General features: G+C 41.6%; 1 protein-coding gene across 1 annotated transcript; it reads right to left on the bottom strand.

Moving 5' to 3' along the window:
• Window positions 1-552: 552 nt before the first annotated feature.
• On the bottom strand, window positions 553-15,627 carry PSMD5 (proteasome 26S subunit, non-ATPase 5). The gene is made up of 10 exons (XM_075905496.2): window positions 15,360-15,627; window positions 13,685-13,829; window positions 13,289-13,402; window positions 11,514-11,642; window positions 10,087-10,196; window positions 8,945-9,087; window positions 6,974-7,165; window positions 5,671-5,780; window positions 4,784-4,924; window positions 553-4,191 (listed from the first exon to the last, which is right to left on the bottom strand). The coding sequence occupies exons 1-10, from the start codon at window positions 15,530-15,532 to the stop codon at window positions 3,934-3,936; spliced, it is 1,515 nt and encodes a 504-aa protein (XP_075761611.2). The 5' UTR covers window positions 15,533-15,627; the 3' UTR covers window positions 553-3,933.
• Between the last annotated feature and the right edge of the window lie 403 nt (window positions 15,628-16,030).

Raw genomic sequence — 16,030 nt, 5'->3', positions numbered from 1 at the left:
GCTACAAGAGAATCCCAAGAAGTGTAGGGATTGGTTCTGCCTTCCCACAACACTGCACTGTTTACCCATATTGCTTTGCTTTATCTGTCCACAGGATGCTCACAATATGGCCATGAAATGTCGACAACGGAAGGTAGAAAAACTGGTTTGATTGGTTTTCACTTTTGGCAACTTTTCCATGTCCACAGCAGTCTTGTCGCCAAATCTTCCCAGTATAGACATCACCTCAGGCATGAGTGTGTCAATTTCAAGTAACCCAAGACCATTACAAATGATGCATAGTACAATGATTTCCAGAGAAGATTCGCTGTCAGATCCAAAAAATAATGGGCAGAATGTGGCCTTCCCACATCTTAGCCCATGCATAATTAATAGATGAATCTCTGCGACAATCACAGCTTTGCCAAATGGGGACAACCAAGCATAACCGTTTATAAAAAGGTACACACATAACGTTTAAACAGTACTTTAGAATCAGATAATGAAGTGCTCTGACCTGCAAAATTTGTCTAGATAAAATATTGGAGAAGAAATCAGATGAGACAGCATGAGGATTATTGAGGATGAGAAGGTAACAAGTGAGCTCAGATTTTATTTAAAGGTAGACAAGAAAGCATTACTAAAGATTATTACAGATCTAAAATTTGCTATGGTAGGGAAATTTAGGCAAAATGCCTCACGTTTTTTCTGTTCCACTTGTGGGAACATAAAAGACAAGCTCCAGGAGGCATTTAAGGGACTGCTTTGCTCAGAATAGCTCTAAGTAACAGAATACCACAAGTTTCCCAACTGCTTTACTTAAGCAAAAGAACCTCATAAAGCGATGACTACCAAGAGCAGCAGGATAGAAGTTGTGAAGCTAATAGAAGAGCTACACTCATATCTTGGACTTAAATTGCAAGTTTTATTACATTGGTCTTACATGACTGTTGGTTAAAAAAAGCCATTGAAATTGCTTTTTGGCAGAAAATTGGGTGGTCATGAAAATATTTCAAGACAATTCTGGTTTGGGCCAATAACTTTTCTTTTTTAAATGAAGTCAGCAGTTTCTGTAGATTTTACTTCCATTGATATTTTCGATAATAAAAGGAGACCCTTCCCCCTTACTTTGACACATTCTCAACAGTTCTAATAAGATAAAGAGTATGTGAAAACACACTAAGTCTTCATCTATTAATTCAATGCAGTTATTCTGCTGAGCAAGGGTATCAGAAGTTTACTTTGGAGAATTTAAAATAAGACATCTATGGCAGTTTGCACTTTACTTTGTGCTTATTTACATGGGAACAAGCTGAAAAAATTAAACCACTGGACAGTCAGCTTCAGAATTAAAGTGATCTTAATTCTGTTTATTTCACTTTGAAGTGAATTACCTACGTTGAATTAAAGTCATTTTCATTCTGAATAGGAGCGTCTACACTGGGGCCTAACTAATTTAATCTACTTTAAATTCACACCTTTAGCTAATTCAGCTTACACCTTTCTTGGGTGTCCCTATGCAGACTCTGCCAAGTCATTTTCCTGATTTCTCATTCCCACTCTCTGCATTAGAGCAGTGATCTTTTTCCCCTCTTTATGTGTCTGCCATCTATTCCTTTCACCACGAAGGAGAAAAAAATAGTTATTTTATTTCTCATCTCTGCACATTATATGCTATCAACAACATGCAAGCCATGTAGCTTTGATGGAGGAGTACAGAACAGCACTTCAATGGCTTGTGGTAACTGACTGAAAGATCAGTCTCTGCATTTGTCAGAACGGAGAAAAAATACATACCTTCTCACTCGGAATCAAAGCAAATGGCAGCTTTTAGTAAAGCTCACCAAAAAAGGTATAATATACAAACATGAAAACATCTGTGGCACCAAAATGTTGCAACTACAAATATAACATATGCAGCCAATGTTCGTAAACACTGATACACACAATACTTTTCATAAGTGACAACTGCACATGCTCACACATCATATAAAGGGAGAGATTCGTGAATTGTAGAAGTTTACTGAAATGTCAGTACACTCAGATAGCTGCCAGCACACAAGTGCCACTTTATATAATGAAGTTATACTAGCCAACCCAAGTGTAAAGTATTTTTACATTATTTTCAACAAAGCTTAATGTTTTAAAGCTTTTCCACGTGCAAGATTTCTAACATTTTTGGTGACTGTTTTCCATTGGCACAGTGCAAGCATTAGCCGTTTCCATATAAAAAGCAAACTACAGCCAATGCAGTCTGTGCAGTTAGAGGTAACATCTAAGGTGTCTATTGGGCACCTACAATCATAGGACCTATGTGCCACTATTGATATAAACTTTATTGAAACCTTTTTTTAAAAAAATTCCAGTTCACAAGAATAAGTGACAGATATGTTGCACAAGTTATTCTGCACCTAGCTAGTATATTACTCATTACCTTTCCTCTGCCATGCCTTAACCCTCTAGCTTTACCAAGTCCTCCTGCAACTTAGCACAGCATTGCAAAGTCCTGCACCAAAGCAACCATCTGGCAAGAGGCAGCAGGATGTTGTTTCCTCTGCAGCCCCACACCATTTCTTACTGGCTTAGCCAGAGGGATGCTGCAGTGTAACCAAGGCACCCAACTCATCTGCCCTGGTTTGGGGGGGGGCGGGGGGAAATGAGAAAGCTAGTTCTGTACAGACCTCCAACTTAATATCTGTATTACTTCTTTCTGTGGTTACCTTACTTTTCATTTAATACATTTTTCAAGTATTCCACTGATTTTATTTTTCACCCTTGGAACTAAAGTAGTAGGCAATTCATTGTCTAAACTAAGGAAGAACAATATAATAGTCTTAATTTGTGGACCAAACAACATTACATAATGAAGACAGCAATGGCCCATTGAGTCTGGAATCCTGTCCTCCATAGTAGTTAAACTATACTCCAGAAGAATGTGTAAAACCTATGTGGTATAACATATTATAATAGGTTATAGCCTTTAGTTACTTTCTCCATGACTAATGTTATGCCCTTAAAGGCTTTATTCTCTTATCACTTTTATTCCAACTAACATTACTGAAGTTGAAATAGATTATAAATAGGTTTTAATGTCATTTCAATCAAAATAGGCCACTTTTTAAATTTTAAGTTATCACTTTTTAAAATCTGATTCCTAAGCAAACAAACAGATTGACCCATAGACTGTGGTTCATACAATGCCCTTAAACGCATCATCTTAATTGCAGTACAAAGAAGCAGCCCTAACAACAAAAACACTTCCAATTTAGTTTGTCACTCACTTTGGCAAACATCATTTTTAAAAATGTAATCTTTTTCGTGTTCACTTCCATCATAAGATGTAAACAACATTCAGAACTGTTTGTTCACTGAAAAAGAAAAAATCCTTTTGTACTATATCTCCCATAGGCATAAAAGCCCTTGAATGTAGCTAGTGTAATTGTAATAAACTAGATCATCGATAGCTGTGATCAGTTAATTCAAAAGTACTTTCCATTCAGATGGCATGTCAGGAAAAAAAAGTTACTGTAGCAGTTATGAAATTACTTTTTCCCCCTGCAATTGCGGCACAGTGAGACAAACGCAATGGGATCACCAAGCATCAAACGCTCACTTTTAAACAAAGACCAATACTTTCTGCAATACAAAAAGTGTATCAGCTGTTGACAACATTCTTATCTCAATTAGGCCATGTTTTTTCAAAATAATATAATAAAATGTACAGGAAACAAATTTATGTATACCATGATACTTTAAAGTAAGATATGCCATGCCCTGTGGCTGTGAGAATTACTCTCCTGACTCTCATTTATTTTCAGATTAAAGCAACTGAGTCAAATGCTATCTAAAGTTTCTTTCGGGAGGGTAGAACACCTAAACTGGAGCCATTTTGGACCTACCACTGTCCCCAGTAATACTGGAATTCTAAAAGTGAAAAATGTAATAACTCTGATATTATTCTGCTCCTTCCACAGCAGTAGTAGAAACAGCTTTAACATAATAAGGACCTTCACGCAGATAAGACTTCAGTCTTAAGTAGTACTGGTTTCCAAACATTTCAGCTATTGTTTTGGAATTTGTAAGGGCCTTAACCAGTTCATATTTGGCATCCTTTGAAGCTTTGTCACGTTCCACAGTTCTGTCCACAATATATTCCACAAATCCTGGACTGTCAAGCATCAGTTTCTGTGCCCATGGTTGGTTGGCAATAGCCTAAACATCAAGAGAAGAAAAATAATCAAGTTTGGATTTTTCATAATATACTAATACAGTGCATAGACTGTTAAACTACAGTCATGGATGAGAACACAAGCGAAATCAAATATGCACCTGAAATTGCAAATATGCAATATACAACTGAAATCAAATACTAGAGGAAGGAGCCTAGAATAAGGCATTACGACTATCCAATCAAGCAGCAGTACTTTAATACTGGATACATAGTCTAGTGTTAATTTCCCCCCCCCCCCCCGCCCCTTTAGATTGTAAATTAATTATGGATCATGACTTTCGTGGCACCAAACAGCAAGGAGAGTTTAAAAGTTAATTCAATTTTAGTTTATAAGAGGATATGAGAGACAGACCAGACTTATTTGGTGCGCCGTTTAGATGCTCTTTAGGTTGTGGTCTGATTTGTGAGGAATGGACAGTGAAGACAAACTGAAATCTCTCTGTAAACTATAGTTTCAAGATTTAGATACAATAAATCTACCAAGAAAATATTTACACACAACTTGATGCTACGACTAGGAAAGACAATGAAAATCTCAGGATCATTTTTAAATTTTAAAAAAAGGAAACTTACAGTAAAGACTCGTAAAGCCCCACAGTGAAGATCAGGGAATGGTTGAGTACTAATACTCCTGAAGAGTTCCATTGGCTGACTAGATAAGGCAGCAAACCAAGATTCAGTCATTCCTAGAAGGTCTTCTGTCTGTTGGTCCGGCTACACATGAAGGGAAAATATGAAAGAGGCTAAAAACTTTGTGATTAATATTTTTTGCATTTTTAGTATTCCTCCTCAAGAGAGAAGGTAATTACAAAGGGGAAAAAATTAAAACTCAGTCACCAAGCCGACAGCAGGTTAAACAAAGAATTTTAAGTATAAAATTTACTTTTCCCACTAGTTTACTACTTATATTTTACTTAGTTTGGAAGGTAAATTTTTTCCACTTTTTGATTCTCAGGGATTAAAATAATACTCCTGCTGGAATTCACAAGTCTGCAGGGGAAGTTTAAATGAGGATGTTTAATTCAAATAAAAAAAATTTTAAAAAAAAAAATACACAACTTGAAACCACTTCTATTTACATGAAATGGAGTGGGTTATACAACCCACTCATTAAAATGTAGTCATGTAGTTTGACAATGTTCCTTTAAACCGTAAGTATTACACTACATGCTAGGGATGTAAAATCCTGTTTAATTAATTCACCGATTAAAGAGGAGATGTGGGGGGTACCCGTGGCAGACTGAGGCACTATTTAGCTAAAACATTATTGTACGTCTGGTAAGCACACTCACTTGGCTTACATGAATTAAAACCCACAGTGTTACTCTTCTCCACTGGCAAATTAAACATTTTCAATAATTTAGACAGAGTTCATTACAAAACCAGCAAACGTTAAGAAACATTAATTTACCTCTACAAACACACAATAGTATCATTTCTCTACATTTTAAATGACTTACCGGCAAATAAAGAAGAGATGATATGGCATCCAAACATCGCAGTCTTAGATCTGCCGGGGCATTATTTGCCTGGTGCCCCAATCTGTTTAGCAGATGTTGAAATCTACTCCCTTTGAAAATAAAAACATTGAGACGTTTTCATTTGTCATGCATACTTAGCATACTAATAAAGTCTCCAGTAACTCCGTTACTATGTCAAGTTATTAATATTACAGTAAACTGAATTAAACGCTAGAGTAAAGCACTGGAATGCACAGCCTTAGAAAGAGAAGATCATGCTACATTATACTGCCAACACATATACATTATACTGCCAACATTATACTGCCATCTGTTTTGGGATAGACTGGGGTGGGGAATCTCAGGCCCGGGGCTGAATGCAGCCCGCTTACTTGCCTGGATCCAGCCCCCTGAGGTTCAGCCCTTTTCCATTGCCCCCATAGCATTGGGAAACATGGGTTGGTGCACAAGCCCCCCTGCTACCTCCTGTGGGGATGAAGCACACAAAATCTACTAGGCTGGGCCTCGCTAGGCTCTGGTGTGCAAAGGAGATGTGGGGAGTATCTTTCTCCTCAGTTGGGGGCCACATCAGTGGGGGGGAGGGAGGTTGGGGTTGTTTTTTTCTCTCATTTGTGTGTGGCCCCCAACTGACTATCCTGTGGTTCAGCAGCTCAGCCCTGCCAGTGCAGACTTTCACCAAACCGGGTTAGATTTGAATGAGTAGTGGAAAAAGTTCTGTATCTCATTTTGAATTTGCTGACCCATTTTGGTGAGCCATTTCTTCTTGCACTAAAAGAAGTCATATAATGTTCAAAAATAAAAGCGTGACGCGCCCAGGAAAGTCAAAAGTTTATACATAAATGTCTGTAGGCAAATGTCTATATTTTCTTTGTCCTCTTCAAGGGACCATAATATCACCACAGAAGATAGATGAACATCTCCTACAATTACAGTGCTATTGCGCTGTTCACCACAACACAAGAAATTCTAGCTGACAGCACAAATTGCAGCTCCGACATTGCTAAGTGTTTCATGAACATAGTTTGATCACAGCCCGTAATGCTATATATATTAAGCTCCTCTCCAGAGTCAGTAATAATTTCCTCTTCCCCTATTTTCCCACAGCCTACCAAAATTAAAGAGATTGTGAATAGAAAATTACTATTTTGGTGCTTTGCAGCTCTAAAACAAATAGAAATATCTGGTAAGTAAACATATTTTAGGGTTTCTTTCCCCTCTGAGTGTGAAAATCCCTCAGTAAGCTTCTCTTTGTTAGAGTATAGGAAAAAACCTTGATGCAAACCAGTTTTCTGTAAAACCTGTTTTCCTTCCACATTTGATCCCAGGATTCCAAGCGTGTCCACAGCCACTCCAATCATGGTCGGGTCGTGACTATCAGCCATTCCAAATACTTTTTCCATAAAGATGGGATATCGTTCACAGATCTGCTGTGGGCTGTCTACAATAGCCAGATTTCCAAAAAATTTTACAAATCCTGTCAAAAGCAAAAAAAAATTCGACGAAGGAAAAATAACTTCAGTGGCATAATTTCAAGTCAATAACTAAGGAAAGATACCAAAAAGTATTTTATCTGAATGGCATAATTAAAATATGTGTTGGAGATAAAGTTGTTCAGCTTTAGAAGAGAGGAAGACGGAAAAGGACAGCACTAGATACAGCCAGTATTTTTAAAACAAATGTGTATAGCACAGGCAAAGGTAGTGCAAGCTACTCCAACTTCAAGAGATATTAAGGATAAGAGATTAAGTATTGTTTTTTAACCCTCTTATCCCAGCCTAGACATGCCCTCAGAGTATACTAGGACTTTGCTCTCAGAGTAAAAAAGGAGTTAATTTGCCATGTTCTACTTAATCGATCACCAGTCTGCTGAAGCTGTAACAGTGCAATGGGTTCCTTGTTTATGTGAAAGAGACATCTGTCTACTAATAAAATTTCCACATAAAACTTACATACTTAAAGGGGCTGATACCTGAATTTCTGATCAAAGTTACAGTCGCTAAATATTCAAGCAAGATGTTAATTCATATTCTCCACTTGTTTCCTGACCACTCCCCATTTTAAAATTGCGGGTACCTCTTTTAAGAGACATCATGAGATAAAAGTAATATTTAAAAAATAATTTCCTTAAATCACAAAGATCTTATATTAAAATTTTAAATTATTTATGGTATTTACTTCTCATTTAATTCACCTCGGACAATGAAAACAAGACTAATCTGTTTCATATTCTAATTCTTTTAAAAAAAATTCCAAAGCAATGTTTCACTCACAATTAAAGTTCAGGAAAACACTTCTATTAAACGGGATACCCCAACTTTAAGAGAAACAATGTCATTACCTATCTGAAGGTTTTATTAAAGACCTTTTATGCAAGTTACACCTCAAATTCTTATAACTGAAATATTAAAGAAAATTTATGTTTTTTCCCCTATGTACACAAAGTTTTGTAAGAAGCAGAGTTTTTCCTGCTTGTGAAGGCGTTTCCCACAGCAACAGAGATGAAAACACACATTTTAAAAGTAGGCATAATATAATTGCTAGTTTTTGTGGTTTTTTCCCCCAAGAGGTATTCTAAGCAGTAGAGTATCTCAAACTGGAAAGGTTTTTAAAGTACTAGGTTTCAAGTTATTAGGGTCCTTGTTTAGCAAAACAACAATGTTTCCACTGTGTGCCTAACAATACCTAACGGTATCCCTATAACTTATATCTTTTCCCAGTGTCCTTACGTGAAGAAGGCATTCATGTTTTAGATCAGCATCTCTTGACCAGAGGTAGAGGTCTAGTGGTACATCAATTCATTTTGATATTTGCCTAGTTTTACAACAAAGCTACACAAAAAGCACTAAAAGTCAATACAAACTAAAAAATTTGAAATGTATGAACTGTTTATATTGCCCTATATACTAAAATGTAAGCAGAATATATTTATATTCCAATCAATTAATATTATATGATAAAATTAGAAAGGAAACAAATTTTCAACAACAGAGGGCTTTGAAACTCTTGCACTTTTAGATTTGATTTTGTAACAAAGCAATTTAAGGGAGGTGAAACCTGGGGTATGCAAGACATCAGACTCCTGAAAGGGGTTTTAGACCATTCATAAACATTTTAGTTGCATACACATTTATAACATACTTGCTATCAAAAATACACATTTCTTTTCATGGCAAAAGGTTCAAAGACCTTAGTTTAACAGTTCAGTGGAGGTGGACATTCCACACCACCAGGAATAATCAATGTATAACATTACCTGGTAAATAGAAGCATGAGAAAGGATCAGAATCTGCACCAATGATTATATTGGAAATTTTATCAATGATTCCTTGTTGGGCAAGATATTGGCGTCCATGCTGCGTGTATGCCAGTGAGGTCACCATCTCTATAGAGGTAGCTCTATAATAAAGAAAGAATAAATGTTCATATGACCTATTTCACATCCTTGTTAAAGGACACCTGAAAATCTAGATAATCTCCAAAGATTGATTTTTTTTTTTTAATTTTTCACAGTTAAAGATAACATGCTCTAAGTATTTATACTGGGATAATACCCAAACAGAGTCCTAATACATTAAGTCCAGTGCAAACTAGGGATGCTAAATTTTGATTAATCAGCTACTCGATAAGGAATGGGCTCTTGCTACAATTCAAAGGGAGCTCAAATGTAGCAGGGCTCTTGCTACATTTCAAAGCAAGAGGTACAGCAGTTGGACTGGCGCGAACAGGGACTGCTTCAATCCCCGCTCGCGCCATTTCCCCAATGTGCTTCTACTTCCCCATCTCTCCTCCCCATGGAGATGGTGCTGGGGGGAAGCAGCTTTTAAACTGGCTCCCCCGCCCAGCACCAGCTCCTGCTCCCCCCCCTTTGCTGTCTCTCTCTGCTAGAGGCAGCAAGGAAGTGGGGAGAAACAGATATGCATATGCTCATCAGAAAGTCGACTAGTCATTTACATCCCTAGTACAAAAACAAAGATATGGCCATATTTCAAACAGTTTAAAAAGACATTTTTTTTAAGTGCGCTAGACTTCTTCCTATTACATTTTTTAAATAACTGACCTGCCTTGTAGGAGTGAGGGGCAACCTGAATGCATCAAACTTTAAGAAAACAAAAGTATGAACCTAATCCCACATCAGAATCAACCTCATTTTCAAATGTTGTTAATCTGCACTGTACTTTGTCACTGTTTTATTGTCTACTGTACAACCTCTTGTGCTATTTTGGACTAGACAGAACAAAATGAATAAGGTTGACCAGATCTAGGATTTCCTTTTCTCCCTCCAAAATTAGAATACCATTTTAGTCTAAAGCTTTTTAAATATTTCTTTATGTAACCTTGTCAGGAAAATAACTGACGTGCAATTTGCTTTTGAAAACAATCTTACTATCAACATACCTGACCAGCACATCATCTCCAGTCAATTCCCCGATTAGCTCAGATATTAATCCACTGCGTGCACAGTAATTCAAAGAATTTGCAGACATGGAAGAAATCTCAACAACTAACTAAAAAGCAAGCACAGGAAGGGGCAGAGGTGTAAAAAGATTTGGGTTAGATTGAATACTTCTGCTCTGCATTGTGATTAGAGTTATATAGACCTATACATGTTACATATTCTAAACAGAATTTTTGCCTGAAAACATTACTCATCCTCTATCCCGCCCTAACAGCTTGTTTTACTGATAAATAAGTCTTTGGACTGCATATATTATTTTGCTTTCTTCTTACATCTGGACTTGTTCCCTTTGCTCTGCCAAAAACGCCAGCCTCCTCACTCCCTTTGTTTCTTCCTTGCATGTTTAAGCTTTGTGACTGCTCGTTTGCCACCCACATTCCTGAAATTATACACCTACTCCCATGCATCTAGCTCTCACCACCCCAGCCAAGTAAGAAGATTAGATATCAGGTAATTGAATAGTCATGTACCTGCATGAATTCTTATCGATTACACGACTATATGATAGTCCCCGGGGGCAGGGCCGGCAGCCAGTGCGCCCCAGCCATGCTCCCAAGGAGCATCCTGCCACCCCGCGCTGCTGCCAGTCCACAATGGGAGCCACTTTATAAACCAGCTACCCACGCAGACCAACTGCCTGCCATCCTGCGCTGATGCCTCTGATACAGAGGCAGCAGCATGGGGCGGCAGCAGACCTTGTCCGCGGGAGTCTGAGCACCTCCGTGGGACACGCAGCAGCCTCTGTCTACGGGGAGCTCAGACCCACTGTAGACAGAGGCTGCTTCACAGGAGCCTCCTCACCCCACCCTCCGCTGCTGCCGGTGCTAGGGGGAACCAGCTTTTAAACAAGAGGGAGAAGGAGATGCGTGGTGTCGACAAGATTAACCGATAAGCCTACTTGCATCCCTACTACAAGAACTCATTTCCACAAGGGCTTCAAATGCTAAGCCATGACAGTGATTTACCCTGACCATTGCATTGCATCCTTTCTTCTTAAACTGATACACCTGAATTTTTATTTGATTTATAACCATATCTATAGGGGTCTATTCTAGGCTCTGGCCCCTCACCCCACAAAGTAAAATAAAATATAACCGAGGACAACTCAAACACCCTCCAGACCTGCAGCCCACCCTATTTCAAAGGCATTGCAGGGGAGGCATGCAGCTGGGGAGGGGAAGGAAACTAATTCAGAAAGAATTATGATGTGCTCCTTTCTGGTCCCCGCTCCATCTTCCTTTCCTCCAGTTTACAAATCAATTAAAAATGACAAGTATGTTCCATCTCAAACACTCCATTCTGAATTATACTGCACACTAGAATTGTGGAGCCCTATAACAAACACCAAGAACTACAGTCCTCTTACCTCATATACTCTGTATCGTACAACATCGCTTGTTGCCATGACATTTTTCAAGTCAACCAAAAAATTGCTTTCAAATAAAGCCTCCAGCCCATCTTGAGTCTGTGCAATTCTCGACAGCGATTTGATAGCCTACAAATAAAGGCAGTGGTTTGTGATAATACAGACACATACACAAAGTGGAGGAACTGACTACAAAAAAGCACAAGAAGAGACAGTTGAATTTTTTTTCCAATAGACTAAATAATACATTATACATCTTATGCTGTCAATAGGAGCAGACTGAAAATTATTGGTCTCTCTGCAAAAGTGCTAGTTATGCTGATTTTTAGACTATGATGTGGTCAACCCTTTAGGAATCAGAGACCCATCAATTCACTTCACTCAGGAGAATTACTAGAAGACAAGGACGCTGGCGTGTTAAAATCACTCTAGATAAAATCTTCTATCTAGAGTGACACTAGACCTGGAAGGTAAGGTTAAGATACACAGCTGGAGTCGACATACCTTGTCAGTGGTCTCCAACCTTTTTACACCCAAGATCACTTTTTAAATCTCCGTTCAGGCGAAGATCTACTGCCAACCCCTTCCTTGAACCCCCCCCTTCCTTGAAGCCCCGCCTTCTGTTCTCCTCCTGTCCATCATTTGCTATCCCCAGCTCTTACACACTCTGATGAACAGTTTATTTGTAAATTATGCGATGTATAAAATTAAAATCACGTGTTTATAGTTATGAAATAAATGGTCTGTTTTTTATTCATACTATTTAAATCTAAAATGAAGCATTTATAATTATGCATTTTGTGGAGACAGTTCTGCGACTGGGGGCAAGGGAGAGGGAACAGGGTGCTGGGAGGGCAGAAGACAGGTTTCTGCAGCTGGGGACAGGGTGCCAGTGGGGACAGGAGAGTGGGGACAGAATTCTGTGGCTAGGGAGCGGGGGCTGGGGAGTGGGGTGCCAGTGGAGGCAGAGAGTCCCCTGTATTTGCCTCCTCCCAGGATTCCCCTGCCCCCAGAGGGAAACCTGCGCGTGCCTGCCCCGGGGCCGACCCCCCCCCCAGCACCGGAAAACCCCGCGCACGCGCGCCTCCCCCGAGGCTGACTCACCCCTCCCATGGAGTGCAGGGAGCCAATGCTCCCTCCCGCAGTACACCCGGCAGAGCAGCTAACGCTACTTCTGGAATTGCCGGAAGTGGCGCTAAGCTGCAGGACTTCTGTCCATCCCTGGGAAGCCGACACTACCTCCATTTTCACTGGAGGTAGGTAGTGGGGCTTCTCGGGGGTGGGAGGGAAACAGGGGTGGGATGGACAGGATGCCTCGTGATCGACTGGTTGAGGCCTCGCAATTGACCAGTCGATCGCGATTGACCTGTTGGTGACCACGGCCTTAAGTTGAGCTTGGCGCCATCTTCACAGAGGGAGGCTGACGGGAGCAAACATTCCCATCTGCATCCCTTACTCCTCGCAAATGCCAGGAGTACCGGTGCCAGCTGGAGACGCTCTCAGTGTTCAATTTAGTGGGTCTTAACTAGAGCTACTAAATCAAACGCCTTAAGATGGATCTCCAGCACAGTAAGTATAGACATGGCCTCAGTCACTTAGAAGATTTTGGAAGTTTTACCCCAAGGCTGATCCCGGTCTCCTGAGCTATCCAAGTTCCCACTTCTCTATTATCCCAGAATAATTAAGGCTGCTCTCAAACACTGTAGATACAACAAAATACCACCCTTTAATTAGCATGAAAAAGAAAAAAGCAGTTTATTGTTTGCAACACTTACCTCTTTCGCTACAGCTATTTTCTCCCCACCAATGCAATAAATAATTTGCCGTAGTAATTCAGGATTATGGAGAATTTCTCTAATGGCATCTGAATTTTCAACTATTCTTCCAACCTAAAAATTCAGTTGAACATTATTAGCTTCTTTCCACCAGTTGCAAAACAGCAACATAAAAAATTTTCAACAAGTCCACAGAGAATTTCTACTTAGACTCTATATACAATGTGGTGCTTTTGTCCTGATTTGGTATAGGGAGATAAAGAATTAAATTGCAGTAGGTAAAAAAAAAAAAAAAAAAAAAAAAAAAAAAAAGTGGTAATCGATTAAAATTAGCCAGAAATGGTCAAAGATCTACCCTACCATTTACTACTTGAATATAGGCATTACAGTCCATACCTGAGATATAGTAAGAAGTTTAACTGAATCATCAGGATGAAATAGTCCTTTTTGAAGTTCTCCTCTGAAGTTCTGGATTACATAAAATGGATCCAGTGCCTGAAGAAACCGTTCCAAGATGGAAACACATAAAGCAACCTGTTCTCTGTTTACAAGGGAAATAAAAAACACCCTTCAGCAGATCGGCCCCCAAATTTATCAGTGTTACAGCCCTCTTACCCTTGCCCACACATACATACAACAGGAGTGGGACAACAACTCTGGGCTGGGACAAAGGCGATGCAGACAGGGGTAAAGGGCCAACAGCTGGAGACTGGGGCGGTGCTCTATACAGGGTCTAGTCCAATCAGCCATGCCTCCCCCAAACATTCCTTCATGCCCAAACTGGGGGGGGTGCTCTCCACAATTTACAGATCTCTACTTTAGCTAAAGAATTACACAACCACAGAATGCAATAATCTAACAAACTATTCTGTAGCTATTTTCCACCAACTATGCTTTGTCTCCACTCTGAACTTTGCAGAATAGTCTAACTTTTACTACTACTACTACAGGCCTATGCACTTGCAAAACAACAGCTCATATCTTATTTTCTGGCAATGACCTCTGCAATAGGTTCTGAATATAAACTAAACAGCACCTCCCATGTGCTTTACAAATAATAACCAAAGAAATCAAATCCCCACCTCCATATGGAGTATCCTCCCCATTTTACAGATGGGAAAACCATGGGAGAAAGGAGATTTTTTACAGGCCCAAACCATGATTCAGGGCCAGAACCATGAACAGGAATCCCAGGGCTGTTGCAATGCTAGTCTTTGCATTCATGAGCCTATCACATAGAGCAGTGTTTCCCAAATGGGGTTCCGCGAAGTGAAAATAAGGGTTCCGCGAGGAAATTCCATTACAGCAATACTTTTTTATTATAAAATGATTAATATTATGTGATTTTTCTTTTTAAACATGTGCATTTAAACTAAATGTTGATCTCATGACCTTGTTTAGCGTTCGTTTGTTATGATCCTAACTTGTTTGTGGTCTACTTTTTCAGCTCCGTATGTAACATGGCTAGTAGGGGTTCCGCAAAATTCGTTCGAGTTTAAAAGGGTTCCGCGGCCAAATAAAATCAGGAAACACTGACCATAGGGACACCCAAGAGGAGAAGAGCCCCATCCCCGCTGTGGCACAGCAACCCCCTCCACCCCTCGCAAAGTCCTCTCCCATCAGCGCCCCTGGCCCTCCCAGCCACACTGCCCTATGCCCCACCTCAGTTGCCCCCCACCCCCACCCAACCCATAGCCCCAACCGCCACTGCACCCCGCCCCACCCCCCCCACCCCTGCACCCAACCCGTTACCCCAGCCGCCACTGCACCCCACCCCCACCCCCCCTGCCCCACCCACTGCTGCCCCAGCCCCACTGCCCTGCCCCACCCCTTGCCCCCCCCACTTCCCCACCCCTCCCCACGCTGCACCCCCCCCACCCCCCCCCCCCAAGCCATGCCCCGCCCCGCCCCCACCCCGCCCCCCCCTCACCCGCTGCCGCCGCCCCCCCCCATTCCCACCACACAGCGCTCCGGTCCCGGCGAGGCAGCACGACCCCCCCCACCGCAGTGACGCGCATCGCGCACCCCACCCCCCTCTGGGTGCCCCATCGCGCCCCCCCCCCCCGGCCACCTGTCGTTCACGTTGAGCAGAGCGAAGAGGCCTCCGAGGCGGAAGTCGGGCGCCCGCTCCCGCAGCGCGCTGAGCGGCAGGGCCTGCACCGCCGCCCGCAGGGCCCGCAGCTCCTCCAGCGGCTCCTCCAGCCGGGACACCTGCTCTAGCAACGCCAGCACCTCCGCCGCCATCTTGGCCCCCAACCCTCCCACCGAGAGAGGGAGCGCCGGGCTCGTAGCATCGCGAGAATTCCCCCCTCCCGTCCCTAGCAACCACGCGGAGCGTAACTAAGAGACTCCTTTCGCGTCCGTCACTATGTAAACAAAATGGCGGGCCCGTGCGACGTGCTGATTGGCTGCAATGAGGCGGGGGGCGGGGCTAGATTAGCTAGACCGCCCCGTGGTCTTGTCTAAGCGCGCCAGGCCCCAAAGCGAGGCTAGATGGTAGCAGGGGAGGAGCCAGTCACTGGGGGGGAGGGGGTTAGTGACGTCACACCCTGCAGGTGCCTGGCTCTTTCCCCAGGCTGCAGCCTGGAGTGGCTGCAGGGAGCCCCTCACAGCCCCTGCCCCAGCAGACAGAGCCAGGGGGCACCAGCTCTGCCCATCCTGGCTAATAGCCACTGATGGATCTGTCCTCCATGAACTTATTTGGATGCGGGTGGGTTTTTTAGCCCTATTAGTGTCTTGGCC

This window comes from Pelodiscus sinensis, chromosome 23 (genome assembly GCF_052426305.1).
Source record: "Pelodiscus sinensis isolate ZL-2025 chromosome 23, ASM5242630v1, whole genome shotgun sequence".
NCBI lineage: Eukaryota > Metazoa > Chordata > Testudines > Trionychidae > Pelodiscus > Pelodiscus sinensis.
This window is presented reverse-complemented; position numbering and strand designations above follow the sequence as displayed.